At 42.3% G+C, this 10,196-nt stretch overlaps 1 protein-coding gene across 1 annotated transcript; it reads right to left on the bottom strand.

The window, feature by feature from the left end:
* Nucleotides 1-1,453: 1,453 nt before the first annotated feature.
* Nucleotides 1,454-7,843, bottom strand: LOC109469377. The gene is made up of 6 exons (XM_019767878.1): nucleotides 7,614-7,843; nucleotides 6,858-7,158; nucleotides 6,192-6,351; nucleotides 5,167-5,418; nucleotides 2,109-2,316; nucleotides 1,454-1,772 (listed from the first exon to the last, which is right to left on the bottom strand). Exons 2-6 carry the CDS (start codon nucleotides 7,151-7,153, stop codon nucleotides 1,552-1,554), a joined length of 1,137 nt encoding a protein of 378 aa, XP_019623437.1. The 5' UTR covers nucleotides 7,154-7,158; nucleotides 7,614-7,843; the 3' UTR covers nucleotides 1,454-1,551.
* Between the last annotated feature and the right edge of the window lie 2,353 nt (nucleotides 7,844-10,196).

Here is a 10,196-nt window from a genome sequence, read left to right as displayed (position 1 = left end):
AACCGTGAACATTGACCTCCCGCTTGCGTTGCAGTACAGGGAAAACAATAGGGAATTACAGTAATCAATTTACGGAGTATGTTTGCTTAGTTTCCAGATGTTTTGTATGATTGTCGTAAACTTAGTTTTAAATTAACGAAAACCGATGTGCGCACAGATGCCATCCATACAATCAAATCAACATGGCCTTAATAACAATCACATAAACTATGAAGCCATACATTGAATAAGCTATACATATAATATGATTATCATAACCTTTATTTTTAAAATCATGCCAGTGAGCTAATTGCACGTACAGAGTGAAAGAAAGTAAAGTAAAGCAGTAGAATTTTTGTACTACCTATAATAGTACTTCATATGATTCGTCCTCATCGTCATCATTCAATGTGGTCTTTCTCTTAATGCTAGTGACTGGTAAGACCTGATTTTTCACCCTGGAAGAGTGCCGCACTCCAACTCTCTTGACGGCTCAATATTAATACTTTTGTGACAACATCAGAGTGATTTGGGTTTGTATGTTGGAAAAAACAAAAGACTAGCATTCTAAGTAATTGGCATTTATGAGTAAGAACAATGAGTTTTTCCCTGGCCAAACTTGTAAACAAACATAGGAATCTGCCTAAGTAGGTGATAGAAAATAAATCAATTAGCTATCAGCGAATCAACAGCCACAACTGTTGCATGCTTGGGCCTGCCCCCGAATTCCTTTCTTATTCCTTCTTCACGCGCTTGCTCACCCACAGGTACTTATCTATAAAAACAGCTAAAAAAAGCAAATAAAGCAATTGTAAAAGCTTGTATCACAAAAATTAAAAAAAAAAACACATGAGGGTATTTACCCACTCTACCTTCATGCCAAATTTCATTTTATTTGGCCCAAAAATTAAGGAGTGGAATCAATTTAAAGAAATGGCAGGAGGCACGTGGGGTCGTGTGGCGTAGAACTTAGAGTCCCGGGTTCGAGTCCTGACATGCCACCTATCTTGTGCCCTTGGGAAAGGCACTTTCCTCACTTAGCTCAGGTGTAAATGAGTATTGTCCTGTCATGTGTTTGTTCGCTGGTGGCGGCATGCGCATTAATATAAGTTGAAAAAACTTGAGTGTGTCGTCACCACGTCTGGTGATTACATGTTGGAATAAAAAAATGGCAGGAGGAGAAGAAGAAGGAGGAGGAGAAGAAACATGAGGAAATACATATTTCACTCCATACTATGTATGGAGTGAAATAATAAAGAGGCGAATCCGAGAACAAATTAAGTTAATTAATAAATGGCTAAAGGCCCCCAGAGGTAAACAATCAAGAGTCAAGTACGTTGCTGTTTTTTTTTTTGCTTTCTGTGTTGTTCTGATATTTGATGTAAGAATATAAATCAGTGTTTGTCTATTGAAGTTTGAAAAATCAGACACTAAACAGTCCACAAGTCTAGACAAAGAATCGTGGCATTGTTTGCAAGTGAAGGGACTTAATCTTTAACCCTAGACTACTACTGCACATGTACTCTTGCAACTGTGAGGTGGCTTATTAAGGCTACTACGTACTGCTAATATCTACTTTAGACATTCTGTAATGCTAACTAGATTGTAGCCAGACTTCTCGGCCAGATAGTCCATGAGGAAGACGGAGATCATGTAACTGTCCGGGTGGTCTGAGTCCAGACTGACGATGCCTCCCTTGTCCTCCAGTTGATTGGCGATGACACGGAGAGCTTTGGGCACCCTCTCCACGTCTCGGTACTTGTAGTAGTTTGCAACAGACAGGAGCCACTTTTCTGTTGAAAAAACAGGTGTCACATTATTGTGTCATATGAAACATTATACTGTGAAAAATGACTCCGCCCCTGAGGCATCGCCAAAAACAAAGTGTACATTCTTTAAAATTCTGACGCTGAACAAGGTTATCTACATCAGGGCCCATCAACCTTCATTAAACCAGGACGGGGGATGCTACAGACTTTCAACCACCTTTGACCCATTGTTTGATTTCGGAAACTGACATGTACTGAGCTGTAAGACTCTCAACCAGAGGACTGCTGAAGAGTCCAGTACTTGTTTTTGATGATAGTTAACATTTAATATGGACATATTTGATAATTGAAGAAAATTACCATCTGTAGGAGGGAAGCGAGCTGTCGGTTGGATGATCCTCACGCCCCGAGACTTAGCTTCACTTTTCACGGCGTCTGTCACTTTCTCAGGCAAGTAGTAGGCTGTCTGTAGGTCCACTTCGCTCAGTCGCTGTATCGTGCTGACCAGCCCCATCCGGATCCAGCTCTGTGCCTGTAGCGTGAAGTGTCCTAGCGGAAATGGTTGGCCCTGCAGATGAAATCAAGAAATCCGATGTTTCAGACTTCTTTTGGAGGGTCCTTCATGCAATTCTGAGCTTCCTGAATTCCCCCATGTCAACATTATGGCTCCTAGATCCTGGCCAAAGCCATTACCTGTTTCTGACCTTTTGACCGCCTGTCATTCTGCCTGTCAACTTTCCCCACACATGTACTGTCAACCTGCTCTGCTGTCTTGACAAGCAGATACACAATCCCACACCTCAGCCTAACAAAACAACAGTATTTCCGTAACTGCGTAACTGGAAGTTAAAAGCACCAATAAAAAACAAAAGTATTCTTTGTATGTTTTACAAATCTTTGCAAACTTATCATTTACATGATTATTTACAGGTAGTATGGCATTGCAAAAAAAGGAGGTACACATTTAAGACAGCGCATGTGCAGTATGATGCATTGTGGGTAATTGTCAAATGTGAAAGCCCCTGAGACATAAACAAAACACTTCCAGACATGCACAAAGCATGGTCTCAGCTGGTCTGTTGTCTTTTGTTTACGTCTCGGGAGCGCTTCATCTTTGACCCCGAGCAAGCGCAGTGGTAATTGTAAACCTCCTTATGTTAAACCTGCTAATAGTAGACTCAGCAGATAAGGCAAAGATTTTTAATGATTATTTTGTGTCACAGTCCACTATCGATGATTCAAATGCTTCTTTGCCACCATTTCATTTCCTAACTGACCAACGTTTGTGTGAAATTACCACCTCCGCTGAGGAAATTTGTCTTTTTGTAGGTAATTTAGACATTTATAAGGCCCATGGCCATGATGATATCGATAATAAGTTCCTTAAAGTTATTACACCTTTAATTGCCGATAAGATAGCATATGTGTTTAATCTTTCTCTGTGCCATGGAATTTTCCCTGACATATGGAAATTTGCAAATGTTATTCCTATTTTTAAAAAGGGGGATCCCCAGGACAAGTGTAATTATCGCCCGGTTTCCTTATTGCCATCCTTGTCAAAAGTCCTTGAAAAAATAGTTTATAAACATTTGTACAATCATTTTATGTATAACAACCTCCTTTACCGATTGCAATCTGGCTTCATACGGGGCGACTCGACTGTGCGTCAGCTGGTGTATTTTACGCATTTAATATTTGAAGCCTTGGATTCGGGAAAGGAGGTTCGTTCAGTCTTTTTAGATTTTTCTAAGGCCTTTGACAAGGTATGGCATACTGGCCTTGTGTTCAAATTGCAAATGAATGGCGTCGAGGGGCCCCTGATTAACTGGTTATACAGTTATCTTGACAAGAGACATCAGCGAGTCGTTCTCGATGGCCAGTCATCTAATTGGTGCTGTGTCCCTGCGGGTGTCCCCCAAGGGTCTGTTCTCGGTCCCTTACTTTTTCTTGTATATGTTAATGATATTGTTGATGGACTAGTCTCTCAGCCTTTTCTTTTTGCCGATGATAGTTCTTTGCTTCAAGTTGTTGATAACCCATTACATGCTTCCGTCTCTCTCAATTAGGACCTGGAAAAAATCTTCTTATGGTCTACTAAGTGGCTGATAGAATTAAATCCCACAAAAACTGAAGAAATTTGTTTTACTTCTAAAAAAGTCCGTCAAGCCCACCCCCCACTATTTCTTAATAATTCTGTAATAAAATCAGTTTCCTGTCATAAGCATATTGGGATTATTCTTAGTTCCAATATGTCTTGGCATTTTCATATTGACAGTATTGTTTCTAAAGCTTTCAAAAATGTTAACCTATTTAGGGCCTTGAAATTTAGATTACCCCGCCATGTATTGGAAAAAATATACAAGTCTTTCATACGTTCATTGTTGGAATATGCTGACGTTGTCTGGCACGGGTGCACAATCGAGGAATCAAACCTCATAGAAAGAGTTCAGTATCATTGCTCCCTCGTTGTGTCTGGTGCCACAAAAGGGTCCTCATATTCTTTAATTTGTCAAGAGCTCGGCTGGGAGACTCTGTCCGAAAGGCGACACATTCATCGCCTATTACTATTTCATAACATTGTAAACGGATGTACTCGGGAATATCTTTCAGATTTACTTCCATGTACAATTACTGCTACTTCTATCTACAATCTGAGAAACAGTAGTAATCTGAGAACCATCAAATTTTCTACCAATCGTTTTGTAAAGTCTTTTATACCATATTCCATCACTGGATGGAACAACCTGAATTCAGAAATCCGTACTCTTTCGTATCCAAAATTTCGTTCAAATCTTTTCAAATCGGTACGTCCTGTAAAGTTAAACTATTTTAGCTTTGGTCCTCGTTATTCCTGTATTCTCATTACCCGACTTCGTCTGGGCACATGCAGCTTGAATCACAGTCTTTATACCCGAGGTCTTGTTACAAGTCCAGCCTGTAGCTGCGGGTGTCCATATGAAACGATTGCTCATTATTTATTGCACTGCCCTATATACACCTACCAGCGCTTAGTCCTTTTTGGCAAGCTTTCAAGCATACTTGGTAATATTGTTGATTTAAACACTCTTTCTGATAATTCCATACAATATTTAGTTCTTCGCGGTAGTTTCCTTTGTTCGTATGACACCAACTGCAAAATAATGTTAGCCGCACAAAATTATATATTAGAAACAAAAAGATTCTAACTGTATGTGTTTTCTGGGATGGGAGGATTGTTACTCACGCGAGGTCTCATGTATTTTTAAATGTAAAATATTTTTCTTTCATTGTATAAGTGGTTGCGAGAATATAAGTTGTACCTAACTTGAGTTCGCAGTCACTTAGTCCATGTATTTTCATTTGTAATTCTCATTGAGCTTCTGAATAAAAAAAAAACAAAAACCTTCTTACACCGTATGCAAATAAGCCTCGTTCTAACCTCGCGCATGCCTATAGTGAAAGTTTTGGCCCATTCCGTCACCAGTTCGGGAAACGTGTCCACGAAGTCTCCATAGAGGAAGAGCGTGACGGGCATCCTGCTGGAGTGAGCCGCGATGGTCTCCACCAACTTGTGCGCCGCCTTGGCGTTCATACCGACCAGAACAGTCAGCGTCAGGCGGGGGGCACCCGAGGGTGGCGCCGTGCAGCCGGAGTAGACGGTCCCTGGTGAGCCTACAAAACTCTCGGAAACCTGGAATGGAAGGAATTAATATTATAAAGCTTAAGACTTTAAAAGAACGTAAAACACTACTTTAACTTATCTTTGCACTATCCTGCTGTATTCCTAGAGAGCCTAGTCACCTAGGTCACGTGACCCTACGGACGCATGACGCCAGCAATTGACCAGGAAGTCTATACCGCCCACCGCCCAACAACGGCCTTTGGACACTTGCACGCGATCTGACGTAAGCACTGTCAGCCAATTGGATAATCCCTTTCCTGTTGTTGGAGGGAAGGCTACCAGCCAGTCACGTTGCCTCTTGTTCGTACGCGACGACGTGATTGGTTGGTGGGGGCTGGGCGTGGCTAACGCTAACGAGCCGTCGCCAGCCAATCACGTTGCTGGCCACGCTGGCCTGGCACTAATTATGCAGTTAGAAGAAGGTCCAAATTGATACAGGACGGCCAATGGATACAGGATGGCCTATGGATACAGACTTTTTTGTCTTTTTCGTTTTATTTTGGCAGTCTACGACATTGTATCGTTTTCCAATGTTTTTTTTCCAACCTACGGTATATATTTGCTTATTACCTTCGCCAAGAAGGTTATGTTTTCAGGGGCGTTCGTGTATGTGTGTGTCACGGGACACGATAACTTGAGAAGGCTTAAATGGAAATTGTACGGTTAATAATATGGTTGAATTTTTTTTTTCAAACGGCCGCGCCGAAAATTCATGTGCGCGCGGATGTCATCCATATAATTAAATCAACATGGCCTAATAAGCAACGGCTTTGGCTACTCACCAAAGGAGGGTGCAGGGTGTCGAAGTCCCTGTAGGTCCGGTACTCAGCCGCCCAATCCAGCATAGGTTTGCCTTTCTTCTGTACGTCTGACACGAGTTGTTCTTTCTTTTTTTTATCCCACCCAGTGACAGGTTGCCAGCTGTGAAACTCTCCGTAATACCTGCATACATTGAGAGAAAAACAGGTTGCGAATAGATTAGCCTTCAGCAAAGCTTTGGTTTACTGTGCAGCTAGTTTGCCTTTATGGTTGTTTGTATGTCCTTTTGTGTTTATATTAAGCCAGTATTTGTGATGTATTACGGGTTAACTTTTATTTTTTTTATACCTGAAATAAAGAATGAATGAATGAATGAAGGAATCATTATTTTTACTACCAGGCACAGAAGTATTGTTTTGGGTGGCAGAGCTGTGGGTTTGTTTGGGGAGTGTGTTGATAGCACATGGGTGTGGAAGATTGACAGGTAGAATGGCTGGAGGTCAGAGGCTGGAAATTGGTTGAAGTTGAAGGTCACGAAAATAAATAAAAAAAACTCCCAGAAATCTAAAGTCTCCAATTTCTTCTCTTTCCATAATGATGAATTACTGGGATCGATACCATTTTTTTTCTGACAACAACGATGTATAGAAATGACACTGTCTGGTCATTGGAAAAAAATGTGGACTTACTTGTCCACCCACTTGAAGGTTCCGTCTTCCAGCATCTTCTGTAAGATGTCGTACTCGGCACCCTCCACGTCAAGCTTGAAGATGACGTAGTCTTCCACCGCGGTGTTCTCCTGAATCCAGCGGGACAGGTCGACTGTCGGCACCGTCCGGTGGTGGGACAGCTTCCGCTTGCCGCCCGTCTCGGTGTCCTTTTTCTCGTCTTCGTAAGCAAAGAGTGACCCCCCTCCCCACTGCATGTCTATGCCGTTGTTTAGTCCTTTGTTCGGTGACCAGACCAGTTCCGAGTAGGCCGTCATGTTTCCTAATGTGGCCAGAATAACAAGGCTAAGATTTTATAATTCATCCTCTCTTACCAGGCCAACCGCTTGTACACATATTTCAATCAACGATCCTTGCGTACCGGTCTGCGATTCGCTGCATTTGCGCTAGCTGGAAAGTCAATCAGACACAGCCCCTAGAACCGTTGTTGGAGGAAAGGTTACCAGCCAATCACGTTGCCTGTTGACAGTAAGTGGCGACGTAATTGGTTGGCGACGTCTGACAAGCGCTAACGCAGCAAAGAGGGCGGATCATAGTACATAACATTCTGGGGTTTCATCTGCAAGTTCTGAGTTGACTCTTTCTTGCACTAGAGCTGTCGGCATTCAAAAACGCATTTTGAGGGTTCAAAATAGCGTTTATTTTAAATGCAAATTAGGACACCAAAATGGCGGCGTGCACAGGTATGACGTCACGCGAAAGCTATTCTATACTCACCGTCCTTGTTGGACACCCCCGTGGGACAATGTAGCACGTGGTTCGGGTACGGTGCGAAGAACGGCGTCAGTCTCTCGTCTATCTCGAAGGAGTGGATGATGAAGTCCCGTCCGTCTGGGTAGGTCTCCCGGAACAACTGGACTGTGGACGCCACGTTAGCCCCGCAGTCTAGCAGGATCTTCCGCGGCTCTTTGGTGCTAGTAGACGTCACTTCCGCCTTTGGAAATCTGCATGAAATGTATCAAAAGAATGCATATACTGAAATACGTTTGAACTGTAATTATGTTTAAGCCGCAGTCACATCCCGCCGTACGTGCTTCTGCGTGCTGTCTACGTGCAAAAACGGGGGCAAACGTAGGGCATCCGTGCGTGGTGAGTACCGCCTCCGTACGGAATCCTACGGATTTGGGAGCACGCAGACACGCCGTAGAACTTTAAGTGCATGTTAAACTTTTTCTACGTGCGGTCTGCGGATTCACCACCCGTGCGTGCGAGTACGAGCGACGCGCGTGCCCCGTACGTGCCGTACGGAAGAAGCCATATGCGTGTGAGTACAGCCTTCTTACGGTAAAGTTGCAATCGCACAGAGATACGTTGTAACGTTCGATGCACGCAACCGCTCACGGCCAGGTCATTTTCGGGTTTCCGAGCACAAGTCATGTCATGTTTTTAGGCAAACACCGTTTAAACCTGGCTACGTATATTACCCCAAATCCCCAATTTCTATATTTTTCGACGACTAGGACTAAGATCAAAAATCGTGTTTTAGGGATTTTTTTAAATTTCCGACTTTAAGTATAATTTTTGTCGACAAATAGGTGAAAAAAATAGATTTTTTTTTTTGCTTTTTTCGCACTAAATTACCCATAATTCAAAATCAAGTGCATTTTTCTAAAATCCCTACAACAGGATTGTCGGGAAAACTATTACAGTTATTTTGAGCCTTCAATGAGGTATGTTGGACTCTCCATGCTTTCAGGTTTAAACGAGTTTTGCAGACATGTCATCTTGCCCGAAAGTGGGGAGTGTGACATTCAAGCTAGCGTGAAGAATCAGTACAATATTCAAGGTCACACAAGAATACGACAGTAGCTTCGCTACTTGTTTCATGTCCACAACAAAATGATAAGCGTACATATACTGTCCAGGAAACGGTTTGCATTTGTTATATTTTGATTCTTTTTCTGTTATGAAGTACTCGCGTAAAAAGGGCCTGAAAACCCGGTTTTACTGTAAATGACCGCGGGTGACCCCAGATCGAACGCCGTTCCATGAGAATTACGTCATATTGAACAAGATTCGGGTTCTAAAGCAGGTAGGGATATTGGGGCCCGGATTTTACCACCGTGAAATACGATGTCGCTGACAAAAATGGTTGCTTGTTTTGAATCATACGCTGGTTCTTGCTGTTTAGTGGTGGTAGCAAAAAATCTTCCACACGTCGCTTATTTTGGGCTTTTTCGAACGCTTACAAGCAAGTATGAAACGATGACAAAAATTTTCTAAGAAATGGCATCCAGTGTATCTTTTTCTTATTTTGCCAACCTGAAATACCTTTGAGCTCACTAGAAAATAAAAGCACAAATAAAAACACACAAAACCTTACCGTGCCATCCAGGCTGGTATGTTGGCGTGATGTTGAATATTTCCCGTGGAATCCTGGCCACCGCTACGCTGAGTGCGGTCGCGGAGCAACCAGCCTAGGCGCCCGCCTACACTCTTCGGTGCGTACGGTGCTGCAAGGTCCGGTACCACGAAAAGTTGAGTGAGACAGATCCCAAAAACCGTTCCTGCCAGAAGTGTGAACCACCGACTCGCAAAAAGGCTTCTTTCGATCGCAGCAGGCTGAATAAAACAAGAACAGCAACAGTTGTCGCAAGAGAAACACCAGGTAGACATGTCGAGTTTAATCAGGACCACGTGACGTGAGATTAAAATAAAAGAGATTCTTGACACAACAAAAAAGTACAGAGAATTTTGTATGGTCTTCTACAACTTAACTAAAGATCTAACAAAGCTAAATACATGTGTGGATAACGTCATCTTACGTACAGAGTATATGTATAATGTAACAATAAAGGTGAACTATTCTCTAACATGTGTTCTCTAAGATCGAAACATTCTTTAATGTATTTTCCCATTTGAAGACTGTATTGGTTATCTCCCCTGAGAATGTAGTTGCATTTATCTATAGGATCTAACGTATTGAAATCAATTGAACAAGCGGAAAGAAAGGTGAACAGCAATAGGCGCTTATCATTGTATAGTGTACAATCCATTATAAAGTGGTGCTCATTTTCAATCATGTTTGGAAAAAATGGACAGAACCTTTAATTAAAGACACCCAATGCAATTTCAGGGTGGCAAAACTGGATTTTCAAAGTCAATTTTTCTAGTCATTCTTTTAATTCAGTAAGTTGAATCAACCCTATCCCATAGCATACGAGTACTGATATCTGTGAGGCAAAATTGCGATGTCACTCACGGTGTTTTTGTATCGTAGACTGGTTCTAGCTATTTTTGGGTGGTACCCAAAAAATAAAGGGACTCCACGTGTGGCTTTGTGTGTGTGGTGGGGGGGGG

This window comes from Branchiostoma belcheri, unplaced genomic scaffold, assembly GCF_001625305.1.
Source record: "Branchiostoma belcheri isolate BF01 breed outbred unplaced genomic scaffold, Haploidv18h27 scaffold200, whole genome shotgun sequence".
In the NCBI taxonomy this organism is placed as follows: Eukaryota; Metazoa; Chordata; class Leptocardii; order Amphioxiformes; family Branchiostomatidae; genus Branchiostoma; species Branchiostoma belcheri.
The sequence above is the reverse complement of the archived record's forward strand: the minus strand, read 5'-3'. Positions and strand labels throughout refer to the sequence as shown.